We start from the raw sequence: 15,933 nt of genomic DNA on the forward strand, positions 1-15,933 counted from the left end.
ATAATAGTCTACCCGTTTATTTCTTCCACCAAAGTGCATGACCATACACTTTCCAATATTGCATTTCATTTGCCACTTCTTTGCCCATTCCCCTAAACTATCTAAGTCTCTCTGTTTCCTCAACACTACCCACACCTCCATCTATCTTTGTATGATCGGCAAATTTAGCCACAAATCATTGACATACATCATAAAAAGCAGCGGTCCCAACACCGACACCTGTGGAACTCCATTGGGAATTGGATCCCTGTTTTCTGCCAACCAGCCAATGCTCCACCCATGCTAGTAACTTCCCTTTAATTCCACGGGCTCTTATCTTGCTAAGCAGCCTCGTGTGCGGTACCTTGTCAAAGGCCTTCTGAAAATCCAAGTACACCACATCTACTGCATCTCCTTTGTCTTCCCTACTTGTAATTTCCTCAAAAATTGCAGTAGGTTTGTCAGACAGGATTTTCCTTTCAGGAAACTATGCTGGCTTTGGCCTATCTTGTCATGTGCCTCCAGGTACTCCGTAATCTCATCCCTAACAATCGATTCCAACAACTTCCCAACCACTGATGTCAGGCTAAAGGTCTATAGTTTCCTTTCTGCTGCCTCGCACCCTTCTTAAATAGCGGAGTAACATTTGCAATTTTCCTGTCATCTGGTACAATGCCAGAATCTATCAATTCTTGAAAGATCATTGTAAATGCCTCCACAATCTCTCCATCTACTTCCTTCAGAACCCGAGGGTGTATTCCATCAGGTCTGGGAGATTTATCCACCCTCAGACCATTAAGTTTCCTGAGCACCTTCTCAGTCGTAATTTTCACTGCACAAACTTTACTTCCCTGACATTCTTGAATGTCCGGTATACTACAGGCATCTTCCACTGTGAAGACTGATGCAAAATACGCATTCAGTTCCTCTGCCATCTCTGCATCTCTCATTACAATATCTCCAGCGTCATTTCATATTGGTCCTATATTTACACTCGACTCTCTTTTACCCGTAATATACTTAAAAAAGCTTTTAGTATCTTCTTTGATATTAGTCACCAGCTTCCTTTCTTAATTCATCTTTTCCTTCCTAATGACCTTCTTAGTTTCCTTCTGCAAGTTTTTAAAAGCTTCCCAATCCTCTATCTTCCCACTAGTTCTGGCTTCCTTGTATTCCCTCTCTTTTGCTTTTACTTTGGCTCTGACTTCACTTGTCAGCCATGGTAGTGTCCTTCTTCCCTTTGAAAATTTCTTCTTATTTGTAATATATCTGTCTTGCGCTTCCTCATTTCTCATAGGAACCCCAGCCATTGCTGCTCTGCTGTCCTTCTTGTTACTGTCTCTTTCCAGTCAACCTTGGCCAGTTCCCCTCACATGCCATTGTCATTTCCTTTATTCCACCGAAATACCGACACATTGGAATTTAGCTTCTCCTTCTCAAATTTCAATGTGAACTCAATCACATTGTGATCACTGTTCCCTAAGGGTTCCTAAACTTTAAACTCTCTTATCACCTCTGGATCATTGCACAACACCCAATCTAGCACAGCCAATCCCAAGTGGGCTCAACAACAAGCTGTTCTGAAAAGCCATCCCTTAGACATTCTACAAATTCTCTCCCTTGAGGTCCAGTACTGGCCTGGTTTTCCCAATCCACTTTCATGTTAAAATCCCCAACAATTATCATGACATTGCCCTTTTGACACACCTTTTCTATCTTCTGCTGTAATTTGTAATCCACATCCCAGCTGCTGTTTGGAGGCCTGTATATACCTGTCATTAGGGTCCTTTTACGCTTGCCTTTTCTTAACTCAACCCATAGAGACTCTACACCTTCCAATCCAATGTCATCTCCTTCTGTTGATTTAATATTATTTCTTATACACAGAGGCACATAACCCCTTCTGCCTACTAACGTATCTTTCCAATATACCGTATATCCTTGGACGTTCAGCTCCCAATGGCAGCCACCCTTTAGCCAAGTTTCAGAGATGGCCACAATGTCATATTTACCAATCTGTAGCTGAATTTCAAGATCGTCCATTTTATTCCTTATGCTGCATGCATTCAAATATAACATTTTCAATCCAGTATTTATTGCTTTCTGTTTTAACTGCACCACACCTCTATTGCCCTGTAACTCATGCCACTGGCTGTGATTGAGCCTGATCTCCTGCCTGTTCTTTCTATAATGGCTGTTGCATGCTAACTTTGATTTATTTCTATTTTCCCCTTCCTCAACCCTATCACTCTGGCTCCCATCCACTTGCCAAATTAGTCTAAACCCTCCCTAACAGCGCTATTAAATGTGCACACTAGGATATTGAACCCCTTTGGTGGTTTTGTACAGGTCGTACCAGCCCCAGCAGAGGCCCCAATCATCCAGGAATATGAAACCCTGCCCCCTACACCAGTCCCTTAGCCACACATTAATACGCCTGATCATGCTATTCTTGCACTCGCTAGCACGTGGCACAGGCAGCAATCCTGGGATTACTACCTGGAGGTCTTGCTTTTCAGCTTCCTACCCAACTCCCTGAATTCTCTCTTTAGGACCTCCTCCCTTTTTCTACCTATGTCATTGGTACCAACGTGTACCAAGACTTCTGGCTGTTCACCCTCTCCCTTCAGAATACGCTGCACCCGATCTGAGACATCCTGTACCCTGGCACCAGGGAGGCAACACACCATGCGGGTATCTCTATCAGGCTGGCAGAACCTCCTGTCTGTTTCCCTCACTATGGAATCCCCTATGACTACCTCAAAGCATCCATATTAACCAGGTTCGCTGGTCTCATTTGCTTGGCTTTGGCCTACATCCCTCTATCCAGGTACTGAGCAGAAAACTTGAGGGAAAGTAGGAATAGAAATAATTGGAGGCCTCACTATGACACCCATAGCTGATGAATGAAATGAAAATGAAATCTCCACAGTTTTGGTCTCCAAATTTGAGGAAGGACATTCTTGCTATTGAGGGAGTGCAGCGTAGGTTCACAAGGTTAATTCTCTGGATGGCAGGACTGTCATATGCTGAAAGATTGGAGCGACTGGGCTTGTATACACTGGAATTTAGAAGGATGAGAGGGGATCTGATCGAAACATAAGATTATTAAGGGATTGGACACGCTAGAGGCAGGAAACATGTTCCCGATGTTGAGGGAGTCCAGAACCAGAGGCCACAGTTTAAGAATAAGGGGTAGACAATTTAGAACTGAGTTGAGGAAAAACTTTTTCACACAGAGGGTTGTGGATCTGTGGAATGCTCTGCCTCAGAAGGCAGTGGAGGCCAATTCTCTGGATTCTTTCAAAAAAGAGTTAGATAGAGCTCTTAAAGATAGTGGTGTGAAGGGATATAGAATAGTACAGCACAGTACAGGCCCTTCAGCCCACAATGTTGTACCGACCCTCAAACCCTGCCTCCCATATAAGCCCCCACCTTAGATTCCTCCATATACCTGTCTAGTAGTCTCTTAAACTTCACTAGTGTATCTGCCTCCACCACTGACTCAGGCAGTGCATTCCACGCACCAACCACTCTCTGAGTAAAAAACCTTCCTCTAATATCCCCCTTGAACTTCCCACCCCTTACCTTAAAGCCATATCCTCTTGTATTGAGCAGTGGTGCCCTGGGGAAGAGGTGCTGGCTATCCACTCTATCTATTCCTCTTATTATCTTGTACACCTCTATCATGTCTCCTCTCATCCTCCTTCTCTCCAAAAAGTAAAGCCCTAGCTCCCTTAATCTCTGATCATAATGCATACTTTCTAAACCAGGCAGCATCCTGGTAAATCTCCTCTGTACCCTTTCCAACGCTTCCACATCCTTCCTATAGTGAGGTGACCAGAACTGGACACAATACTCCAAGTGTGGCCTAACCAGCGTTTTATAGAGCTGCATCATTACATCGCAACTCTTAAACTCTATCCCTCAACTTATGAAAGCTAACACCCCATAAGCTTTCTTAACTACCCTATCCACCCGTGGGGCAACTTTCAGGGATCTGTGGACATGTACCCCGAGATCCCTCTGCTCCTCCACACTACTAAGTATCCTGCCATTTACTTTGTACTCTGCCTTGGAGTTTGTCCTTCCAAAGTGTACCACCTCACACTTCTCTGGGTTGAACTCCATCTGCCACTTCTCAGCCCACTTCTGCATCCTATCAATGTCTCTCTGCAATCTTTGACAATCCTCTACACTATCTACAACACCACCAACCTTTGTGTCGTCTGCAAAACTTGCCAACCCACCCTTCTACCCCAACATCCAGGTCGTTAATAAAAATCATGAAAAGTAGAGGTTCCAGAACAGATCCTTGTGGGACACCACTAGTCACAATCCTCCAATCTGAATGTACTCCCTCCATCACCACCCTCTGCCTTCTGCAGGCAAGCCAATTCTGAATCCACCTGGCCAAACTTCCCTGGATCCCATGCCTTCTAACATTCTGAATAAGCCTACCGTGTGGAACCTTGTCAAATGCCTTACTAAAATCCATATAGATCACATCCACTGCACTACCCTCATCTATATGTCTGGTCACCTCCTCAAAGAACTCTATCAGGCTTGTTAGACACGATCTGCCCTTCACAAAGCCATGCTGACTGTCCCTGATCAGACCATGATCCTCTAAATGCCTATAGATCCTATCTCTAAGAATCTTTTCCAACAGCTTTCCCACCAGAGACGTAAGGCTCACTGGTCTATAATTACCCAGACTATCCCTACTATCTTTTTTGAACAAGGGAACAACATTCGCCTCCCTCCAATCCTTCCAATATGGGGAGAAGGCAGGAAAAGGGTACTGATTGTGGATGATCAGCCATGATGACAGTGAATGGTGGTGCTGGCTTGAAGGGCTGAATGGCCTACTCCTGCACCTATTGTCTATTGTCAAATCTTTCATCAGTCACCCCCTTGCCACAAAAACCCAGCAAGTGCCAATCTCAGACTGCATTTGGATTGCAGTCTCAAATAGGGTTGCCAACTGTCCTATATTAGCTGGGGCATCCCGTATATTGGGCTAAATTGGTTTGTCCCATATGGGATCGCCCTTGTCCTGTTTTTCCTCCGCTAAGGTACAGCATTCCTATGAAACTGTTCGTAAGCTGAAATGGCGTAAAGCGAAGAAGCAATTACCATTAATTCATATGGGAAAAATTTTTGAGCGTTCCCAGACCCAAAAAATAACCTACCAAATAACACATAAAACCTAAAATAACACTAAGATATAGTAAAAGCAGGAATGATATGATAAATACACAGTCTATATAAAGCCCCACACAGACTTCCAATCTGCGTCTTGTAAGGCACGACAATGCCCAACCCAGGCCTCTCATGGTCTGAGTCGACGTTCCCTTCCCCCCTCCCTCCTTATAAAGTAGAAATAATGTATGTACAGTGTAGTTTCATTCAGACAGAATCGGGAAGATTAAGCCAAAACCATTGGTAGAAAAAAATCGGCATGTATACACATGTGCACATCACGCATGTGCACACAGCTGCTTCATGGTAGTGGTAGTCTTTCTCAAGGTAAACACAAGTGTCCCATATTTGACTGCTACTTTTGTCCTTTATTTGGGCATGAGAAAGTTGGCAACCATAGTCTCAGACTGCATTTGGACCACAATCTCAGACTGCAATCTCAGACTGCATTCGGACCGCATTCAGACCGCAATCTCAGGCTGCATTCAGACTGTAATCTCAGACTGCATTCGGACCGCATTCAGACCACAATCTCAGGCTGCATTCAGACTGCAGTCTCAGACTGCATTAGGACCGCAATCTCAGGCTGCATTCAGACTGTAATCTCAGACTGCATTCGGACCGCATTCAGACCACAATCTCAGGCTGCATTCAGACTGTAATCTCAGACTGCATTCGGACTGCATTCAGACTGCAATCACACAACAATCTCGGGTGGCATTCAAACACATTCTCAGACTGCATTCTACACTTACCAGGAAATATTTCTGCGAATTCAGCTTCTGTTGAAAGTCCATCCCAAAGACTGTAGTCTGTCCATCATATCGGCAATCTCTCTGCACAGAAAAGGAGCTGGTTAACTTAGTCTGAGCTTTCTCACTGAACCACCACCTGTCGAACCGTAACGAGAAGAAAGAATTCAGAGTGGGGACGGTCTCTTGGCCCTCACTCTAGTACACCATTGCATTAGCAATGTTATAAAGACAGCTGATCAAGGACCTTCACCACCCAGGACATGCCCTCTTCTCATCGCTACCATCAGGGAGAAGATACAGGAGTCTGAAGACAAACACTCAATGTTTCAGAAACAGCTTCTTCACCTCTGCAATCACATTTCTGAACAGTTCATGAACACTAGCTTGATATTGCTTTAGTTTTAGAACATAGAAGATTCCAGCACAGTACAGGCCCTTCGGCCCACTATGTGGTGCTGACCTTTAAACCTACTCCATGATCAATCTCACCCTTCCCTCTGTCATAGCACTCCATTTTTCTATCATCCATGTGCCTATCTAAATCTCTTGTAAATGTCCCTAATGGATCTGCCTGTACCACAGTCCTTGGCAGGGCATTCCGTGCATTCACCACTCTGTAACATCACTCCATACTTCCCTCCAGTTGCCTTAAAAGTATGTCTTAGTTAAGTCACCCTCAGGAAAAGGGTCCACTCGATCTATGTCTCTTAACAGCTCTCCTCTATTCAATGTAGTTACTTTGTATGGTTAGGGTTAATGGATTGTGAGCATGCTACATTGACACCATAAGCCTGGTGACACTTGTGGATTGCCCTCAGCACAATCCTCTGGCTGTGTGGATCGTTGACACAAACCAACACATTTCACTCTGTTTCAATGTTTGTGACATATCCAACATTTCTTTTCCAGTACACAAGTGCAAAGGAGAACAAAATAATTGTTACTCCTGATCTGAAGCGTCACAAGAAAAACACAAAAGATAGATAACACAAAAAAAAACACAATAAATATAAACACATAATACAGGTCCACAATCGCTTATCCGAAATCCCTGGGGCCAGTTGCATTTCAGAATTCAGAATTTTTCGGATTTCAGAAAATTGATAATTATATTGATAATTAACCTGTCTCAGTGCAGTGGACTTTAGGACCCGGGGGAGTTCCGGACCTATGCACATCCTCCGTATACTATAAATCATCAGTAGATTACTTATAATACCTAATACAATGTAAATACTATGTGAATAGTTGTTATACTGTATTGTTTAGGGAATAATGACAAGAAAAAGATTCTGTACATGCTCAAACCAGTGCTGGAGAGAGAACTACGGGGTTTTCCCAATCCGCGCTCTTTTACAAATACCATTACAGTTTATTTATAGAGTAATATACTGATAAATGAAATAGTGGGACAATTATAGACCATAAATACACTAGTACATTTTATTTCCACCAAAAAATTCAATAAAACATAAAAACATACAGCTTCAAACGAACCGAATCAAACACATGGTAAATGACTTATTGGAATAAATGTAGAACGTATATACTCTAGGACATATACAGGTTCAAACAAAGCTAAATAGGTACAGGTACCACACATCAAAGTTGCTGGTGAATGCAGCAGGCCAGGCAGCATCTCTAGGAAGAGGTACAGTCGATGTTTCAGGCCGAGACCCTTACCTCTTCCTAGAGATGCTGCTTGGCCTGCTACGTTCACCAGCAACTTTGATGCGTGTTGCTTGAATTTCCAGCATCTGCAGAATTCCTCGTGTTTACGTACAGGTACCTCTAGTTAAGTTGCACTACGTCTGGCAAACAAAGCTAAGTACTCTACAGGTACCTGATGGGCCAGGATTCTCCAGTTATGAAGCAGCACTACGACAGATGGCGTTTTTAGACCTCTTCAAGTGTCCTCTGTCTCATTAACATAGATTGCTTAGACATAAACCTAAGTGAACCGCCATAATCTCTTGCTTACTGATAAATGCACGTTGTTCAAGGCCAGCAATTAACTGAACACACATTTTCACCATATCCTCATCAGCCATTGTTAACGTTTTTCTAGGAACGTAGTGCCAGTAGAAAGCTGTTCCATCAGCATTGTAAATTTGTTCAGGGCTAAGGTTTTCATCAGATATTAATTTGGCAAATTTGTCAATGTAATTTTCAGCTGCTTCATGATCAGCAGAAGCTTTTTCACCACAGATTTTCAGATATTTTCCACCATGACGCTTCTTAAATTTCTGCAGCCAACCCTCTGAATACTTTCTGCATTATTGATAATGATAGATGCTTCCTTCTCTTTTTCTCATTGTTACCCATAGGGGTATCTGCAGCTCTTTTTGACATTTTCACAGTGAAATTAAACACAAAGTCAACAGTGAACACAAAATATCAGCGAACAGCAAATGCACATGTAACCAGTACGAGCGCTGAGCCACAACTGACGTCTGGCGGCCTCTGCTAGTGCTGCCACGTCACACCTGAGTGACGTCAGCTGTTGGCGTGCCAAACAAGCCTTGTTATGATGTGCTCCACACTCCACGAAAAAAACTTCGGGTTTTGGAGCTTTTCGGATTTCAGAATTTCAGATGAGGGATTGTGGACCTATATTTATTATATTATTTCTCTTGATAAAATTATGAAGAGGGAAATATAAATATATCTCTGCACTGTACTGCTGCCACAAAAAATAAATTTCACATCACATATCAGTGATAATATACCTGATTCTGGCTTTTATAAAAATCAATTCTCATGGTTTATGCTGACTGTTAATTGTGTCAAATTCAACAAATAAATCCGGTGTTTTTTTCTCTACTTTATGTAGATGCAGACAGTTATCAGTACATCCTCTAAGGTCTTATCAGATACACAAATTAACATGATCCACTGATACCTGTGACAGACAAACCAGACCAGCTTAATCTAGTAATTTGCATTTACACACTCAGGCCTCAGATAATGATAATTAATCAATTAACAACTTGTTTGGCAACATGTTCCCAGAGTCTGTCAAATTACTCAATCCTGCCAGTCACAATATACTGTATGTTAATCATCTCAATTCATGTACCAGTTCAATAACTGAATCACTATAAAATATACATAGGAGCAGAATTAGGCCATTTGGCCCATCAGGGTAGTCTGTTCCACCATTCTATCACGGCTGATTTATTATCCATCTCAAACCCATTCTCCTAACTTCTCCCTGTAACCTTTAATGCCCTGACTAATCAAGAACCTATCAACCTTGCTTTAAATATAGAAAGCGACTCGGCCCTCCCATAGTTGTCTCTGTTTGAATCAGAATAAAAATTATAATAATAATAAATAAACCAATTACAGTATACATATAGTGAATAGATTAAAAATCATGCAAAAACAGAAAAACTGTATATTAAAATTGAGGTAGTGTCCAAGGGTTCAATGTCCATTCAGGAATCGGATGGCAGAGAGGAAGAAGCTGTTTCTGAATCGCTGGGTGTGTGCCTCCGACCTGATGGTAACATTGAGAAAAGGCATGCCCTAGTTGCTGGAGGTCCTTAATGATGGACGCTGCCTTTCTAAGACACCGCTCCCGAAGATGTCCTGGGTACTTTGTAGGCTAAAGGGACATACCTCTATTCTGAGGCTGTAGCCTGTAGTTCTAGACTCCCCCACTATAGGAAATATTTTCTCCACATCCACTCTATCTAGGCCTTTTAATATTCAATCGGTTTCAATGAGATCTAAACCCCAGTTGAGTGCAATCTCTTATCTTGTTAAACAGCCACACCTGCGGCACCTTGTCAAAGGCCTTGTGAAAATCCAAATAACAACATCCTTTGACTCTCTTTTATCTATCCTGCCTGTCATTTCCTCAAAGAATTCCAACAGATTTATCAGGCAGGATTTCCCCTTAATAAAAGCATGCTGACTTTGGCCTACTTTATCAAATGCCTCGAAGAACCCTGAAACTTCATCATTAATAACAGACTCCAAACATCTTTCCAACCATTGAAGTCAGCCTAACTAGCCTTTAATTTCCTGTCTTCCTTCTGATCCTGACCTCTTTTGAATGGGGAAATTTGGCAGATATTGTCCAGTGCATGTAGATGATTGTCTACTGCAGATCTGGGGTGGGAGGTTGTGGAATTGTTGATGGGAAGGTTGTCTACTGCAGATCCAGGGGTGGGGGGGGGGCGGGGGTTGCAGATTGGAAGGTTGTCTACCTCAGATTAGGAAAGAAAAGATGAATTATGAAAGGAAGTTGGCAATTAACATAGAAAAGGATACGAAGAATTTTTTAAAAAAATATATGAAGAGTAAAACAGGTAGATATAGGACCAATTGAAAATGATGCTGGAGAAATTATAATGACTGTACCTAATTCTATTCCCTGAGACCTCTGGCTATTAGGTATGTTGCTAATGTCTTCCACTGTGAAGACTGATGCAAAATATTCATTTAGTTCTTCTGCCATCTCTTTGTTACCCATTATAATTTCTCTGGCATCATTTTCAATTGGTCCTATATCTACCCATGTCACTCTTCTACTCTTCATATATTTAAAAAAACTCTTAGTATCCTTTTTTATGTTAATTGCCAACTTTCTTTCATAATTCATCTTTTCTTTCCTAATGACTTTCTTAGTTTCCTTCTGCAAGTTTTTAAAAGTCATCCGGTCCTCAGTTTTCCCACTAATTTTTGCTTCCTTGTAATGGAGGACTGGAAGGCTGCAAATGTAGTTCCGCTGTTTAAGAAAGGAGGGAGGCAGCAAAAAGAAAATTACAGATCTTATTAGTCTGACATCGGTAGTTGGAAAGTTATTGGATTCGATCCTCAAGGACGAGGTTATGAAATACCTCGAGGTGCATGACAAGATAGGCCCAAGCCAGCACGGTTTCATGAAGGGAAGATCCTGCCTCACCAACCTATTGGAATTTTTTGAGGTAATCTCGAATAAGATTGACAAGGGAGAGGCTGTGGATGTTGTGTATTTGGATTTTCAAAAGGCCTTCGATAAGGTGCCGCATATGAAGCTGCTTAATAAGATGAGAGCCCATGGAATTATAGGAAAGATATTGAAATGGGTGGAGCATTGGCTGACAGGCAGAAAGCAAAGGGTGGGAATAAAGGGATCCTATTCTGATTGGTTGCTGGTTACTAGTGGTGTTCCGCAGAGGTCGGTGTTGGGGCCGCTTCTTTTTACAACGTATATCGATGATTCAGATCATGGATTAAATGGTTTTGTGGCTAAGTTTGCAGATGACACCAAGATAGGTGGAGAAGCAGGAAGTGTTGAAGAAACGGAAAGGTTACAGAGAGACTTAGTCAGTTTAGGAGAGTGGGCAAAGAAATGGCAGATGAGATACAATGTTGAGAAATGTACAGTTGTACATTTTGGAAGAAGAAATAATCAGGCAGATTATTATTTAGATGGGGAGAAAATTCAAAAATCGGAAGTGCAAAGGGAATTGGGGGTCCTAAAGTTTAACCACCAAGTTGGATTGGCAATAAGGCAGACGAATGCTATGGTGGCATTCATTTCAAGAGGAATAGTGGATAAGAGTAAGGAGGTGTTGATGAGGCTCTATGGGGCATTAGTGAGACCTCATTTGGAATACTGTGTGCAGTTTTGGGCCCCCTATCTTAGAAGGGATGTACTGATGTTGGAGAGAGTTCAGAGAAGATTTACGAGGATGATTCCTGGAATGCAGGGGCTAATATATGAGGAGCGTTTGTCGGCTCTTGGACTGTTTTCATTAGAGTATAGAAGAATGAGAGGGGATCTCATAGAAACATTTCGAATGTTGAAAGGGTTGGACAGAGTAGATGTGGAAAGACTGTTTCCCTTGGTGGGTGAGTCCAGGACAAGAGGCCACAGTCTTAGAATTAGAGGGTCCCCATTTAAAACAGAGAGGAGGAGAAATATTTTTAGCCAGAGAGTCATGGATTTATGGAATTCATTGCCACATACAGCTGTGGAGGCTGATTGTTGAGGGTGTTTAAGGAGGAGATTGATAGGTATCTAATTAGTCAAGGTATCAAGGGATATGGGGAAAAGGCCAGAAATTGGAACTAGATGGGAGAATAGTTTAGCTCATGGCAGAGCAGACCCGATGGGCCGAATGGCCTACTTCTGCTCCTTTGTCTTGTGATCTTGTAATCTTGGGGATGGGGTGGGAAGGTAGAGATTGTAGATGGGAAGGTTGTCTACCCCAGATCTGGGGGGCGGAGGGGGGAGCGGACTGTAGATGTTGCATCATTTAAATGGGAGAAGACTGGTAATCCAAGGAACTAGAGCTACAAATCATAAAATGTGATGGTTTGATTTGCATTGGGCTGATTTACATTGGGGAAGGAAAGTTGCCTTTAGTAATTGGAGGACTGAAATTTATAAAGGACAGCACAAAGGTACAGTGGTTAATAAAAGATTAAGATTAACTTTATGTTTCACACATACACCGAAACTTCAAAACATACAGCGAAATGCATCATTTGTGCCAAATCAGAGCAGCGAGGATTGTAAACACAAGATGTTCTGCAGATACTGGTGTAACATCCTGGGAAAGGTTTCACTGCTAACGTAATTGTTTCACTGTAGCAGCAGTGTTTGGGTTATGACTAGAGAAAACAGGGGCTTTGGAATGTGCACGCCAATGAGGGGAGGTTTTTCTTTCTTGTGAGCCTGAGAGCGAGGGATTCATGGGCTATTATTGGCAGATGGAGAGAGAAGATTCCAGAACAGAGAGGTCGTAGACTACAGGACGGAAGATTAGACCAGCCCCCGCCCCGAGTGGGATACTGATTCGGAGGATACCAGCAGAGCATCACACAGCATCCACACAAAAGAAATTTCACCAGTTTGGTAGTGGGGGGGGCTGATTGTCTTCCCCTAGACTAATGCAGCCCGCCGCACCTGGGGGTTACACTGGAAATCCAGAGGAATACACACAAAAGGCTGGAGGAATTCAGTAGGTCAGGCAACATCTATGGAGAGGAATAAGCAGTTGATGTTTTGGGCTGAGACTCTTCTTCAGCACTGGTACTGGACAGCCAGCAAGTGTTGCCATGCTTCTAACACCAACACTGCATGCACACAACTCACTAACCATAATTGTACATCTTTGGAATGTGGAAGGAAACCGGAGCACCCGGATGAAACCCATGCAGTCACGGGGAGAACATACAAAGTCCTTACAGATAGTGGTGGAAATTGAAATTAGTCCTGTAATAGTGTTACACTAACAGCTATGCCAGCATGCTGTCCAATGTCCCAGGATGTCTACAGGACATTGGACTCTTGAACTGCCCCTACACCTACAGCAGTTTTGTTAGCAACACAGCCAAATCCTCAAAGACAGCGGCAGGAATTGAACCTAGATCACTCTAAAGCGAATTGCTAAAAGCTACACCACCATGCCACACTCTGCTGGGGAGAAGTTAGGAGAATGAACTGAATCGAATTGACTTTATTACTTTTATCCTTCCTGTACACAAGGAATAAAAATCTTTACGTTACATCTCCAATCTAAGTTGAGAGGGAAAATAAATCAGCCAGGATTGAATGGTGGAGCAGACTTGATGGGCCCAATAGCGTAATACAACTCCTATGTCTTACGGTCTTATCCGTTCAGCTTGAACTATTTTCAGTATAAAGAATGAGCAAGAGGTAGGAACTTTGTTGGAGCAAGTTGGTTACCTGCTCATAATGGTTTTCTGTTCATAGTAGTTTACTATTATTCCTTTGTTTTGAACATCTAATAAAACAGCCTTCACCACAATATGTCTGACTCGTTCTTGACTTCTGAAGAACCTTCTGGACAACATCACATCCAGATCCAATGGTGTAGATGGCAAAATGGTCATCACGGACATAGTGGTCTGAAGGGCCTATTTCTGGGCCATTATGCTGGTTATCTGTCGCATCCAATGATGACAGGAAACCTGTGTGGGAGAGTTTTTAATGTGGAGAAGAAGTTATACCGATGCAGTTCCACTCTCTTGACCTCAGAAGTCTGGGTCTAGTGGTACGAACAAGTGTCGCAATTGGGGTCTTCGTTGGTTACAGTAGATGATCACAGAGACTTCTGTGCCTCGCTCTCTATGGAGTGTTACAGAACCACCTTCCTGGCCATTGGATCTCACTGTAGATTCTGAAGGTTCTTCAGAAGTCAAGAATGAGGCATAAAACTGGTCATTACAGCTACTTTTTTAAATGTCTGGGCTGTATCACGACCCTCAAGATGAGTTCTTGCTTGCAACTCACCCCAAATGGAATAGCAACTGAGTTGTAGCTGCACTGAAGGTGGCTGCTTGTCCCAGCCAGTCTGTGCAGTATCCATGAGGAAAGTTTTACTGGTTACGGCACAGTTGAAGCCAATGGAAAGGAGAGAGAATCGCAGCTGATACTTACGGGACGGATGGCTTCCTCATCAGCAAGAACTTCTTCATTTTGTTCGGGCAAACACTCCAGCGCATCAAAGTACATCCACTGATGGAGAGGCTGGAACTTCCCAGTACATGCCTGCAGCAACAGATAAGAGAGATTAAAAAACAGCGATGACATTAATTAAGCAACATTTGTTTTATTTTGATTCCAGAAGACCAGACCTCAGGTCAGCTTGTGGTGTTTACTCTGCAGAATGCAGTCACCATGCACTGGATAAATACAACTCATGTGTCAGGGTTATGGAGGAAACTCCAATCTGACTTGTGGAACATGTTCAAACAGCTTTTGAACTGCAGTGACAGAGGACATCAGCACCCTGGGTTCTGAGAGGGTGATGAGGGTCCTGTGTGCTCACTGGGATCATCAGCCTAGCTGTGGGGCAAGGGCCTACCTAGAGGCTGTTGATTATGAACTAGCACCAACACAGTGATGTCTGCTTTGCCAAATCTTCCAACACATCACATCGAAGACTTCTCCCTTCAAGTTAATGTCAAAATGTTCTCACAGTATCCGCAAAATAACACAATCCCTTCAATCCCAAGCTCCAGTAATTGCATTTTTACATACAGCATAACAGCACAGGAACAGCCCAAATACCACACAGAGCAGGACAGCACAGGAACTGGTCCCTTGGCCCAACGTGTCTGTTCTGACTATAATAGGCAGGAGAAAAGGGTGCAGAGGGATAATAAATCAGCCATGATGGAATGGCGGAGCAGACTCAATGGGCGAGTGGTGTAATTTTGCTCCTATATTTTATGGCTTTATAATACCAAGTTAAACTAATGCTTTCAGCTTGTACACTGTCGTGCCTTTCGATTCCCTGCATTTTCAAATGTCCATTGATGTTTCTTTAATACCACGATTGTATATAGTTCCAGTACCACCCCTGGCAGACCTTTCCAGGCACCCACCACCCTCAGAGTAAAAAAAACCTTCTCCACATATCTTGTTTAAACTTCTCTGTCTCTCCATAAAACTACATCCTCTTGTATTCAACATTTCTACCCTGGGAAAAAGATTTTAACTCCACCATGGACGGTCCCAAGCCCGGCTGTGAAAGGAGGGGGTTTGGGCATGGGGCTAGCAAACCTGTCCCATAGAAACCAAGAGCTTCCGAAATGCCAACAGAAGCTCCAAAGACCTCAACATTAGAAGAGGAGGATTACTCCAAGAAGTTGGACTGCACATGAAGACAGTGTGATGGACTGGCCCAGGGCAGAGGACCCAACAAGCTGCTGTCAATGGCCTATACCCCAGTAGTGATGATGGGCTTAAGAAGAAACTGTTTCTGTCTGTCTACTTCTCATAATTATGCAATCTATTATCAGATCTCCCTTTTACCTCCAATGCTTCTCCTCCTCATCCCTCTGCTGTGATTCAAACAGAAAATCATGGGAGCTCTAAACACCATGGCCTTCTCTGTGACATGTCTACATCTTCTTTTGCTGTTCCTGCTGAGCTCACAACAACACAGGGAAAACTTCCCTCTAATTTAAATATTTGTTTGAGTTATTGATTGGATCCGCTGTATCACTAAGCTACTGCATCACT

General features: G+C 42.9%; 1 protein-coding gene across 3 annotated transcripts in view; it reads right to left on the reverse strand.

The window, feature by feature from the left end:
- Window positions 1-15,933, reverse strand: part of LOC140211205 (ubiquitin-like modifier-activating enzyme 1) — a 468,204-nt gene that overhangs the window by 406,942 nt on the left and 45,329 nt on the right. For all 3 annotated transcript variants that reach the window (XM_072280798.1, XM_072280799.1, XM_072280800.1), the window contains exons 11-12: window positions 14,344-14,454; window positions 5,940-6,020 (exon numbers count right to left, since the gene is read on the reverse strand). In XM_072280798.1, the coding sequence (XP_072136899.1) occupies window positions 5,940-6,020; window positions 14,344-14,454 (192 nt within the window). The remainder of the gene's footprint in view (window positions 1-5,939; window positions 6,021-14,343; window positions 14,455-15,933) is intronic.

This window comes from Mobula birostris, chromosome 16 (genome assembly GCF_030028105.1).
Source record: "Mobula birostris isolate sMobBir1 chromosome 16, sMobBir1.hap1, whole genome shotgun sequence".
Classification (NCBI taxonomy): Eukaryota; Metazoa; Chordata; class Chondrichthyes; order Myliobatiformes; family Myliobatidae; genus Mobula; species Mobula birostris.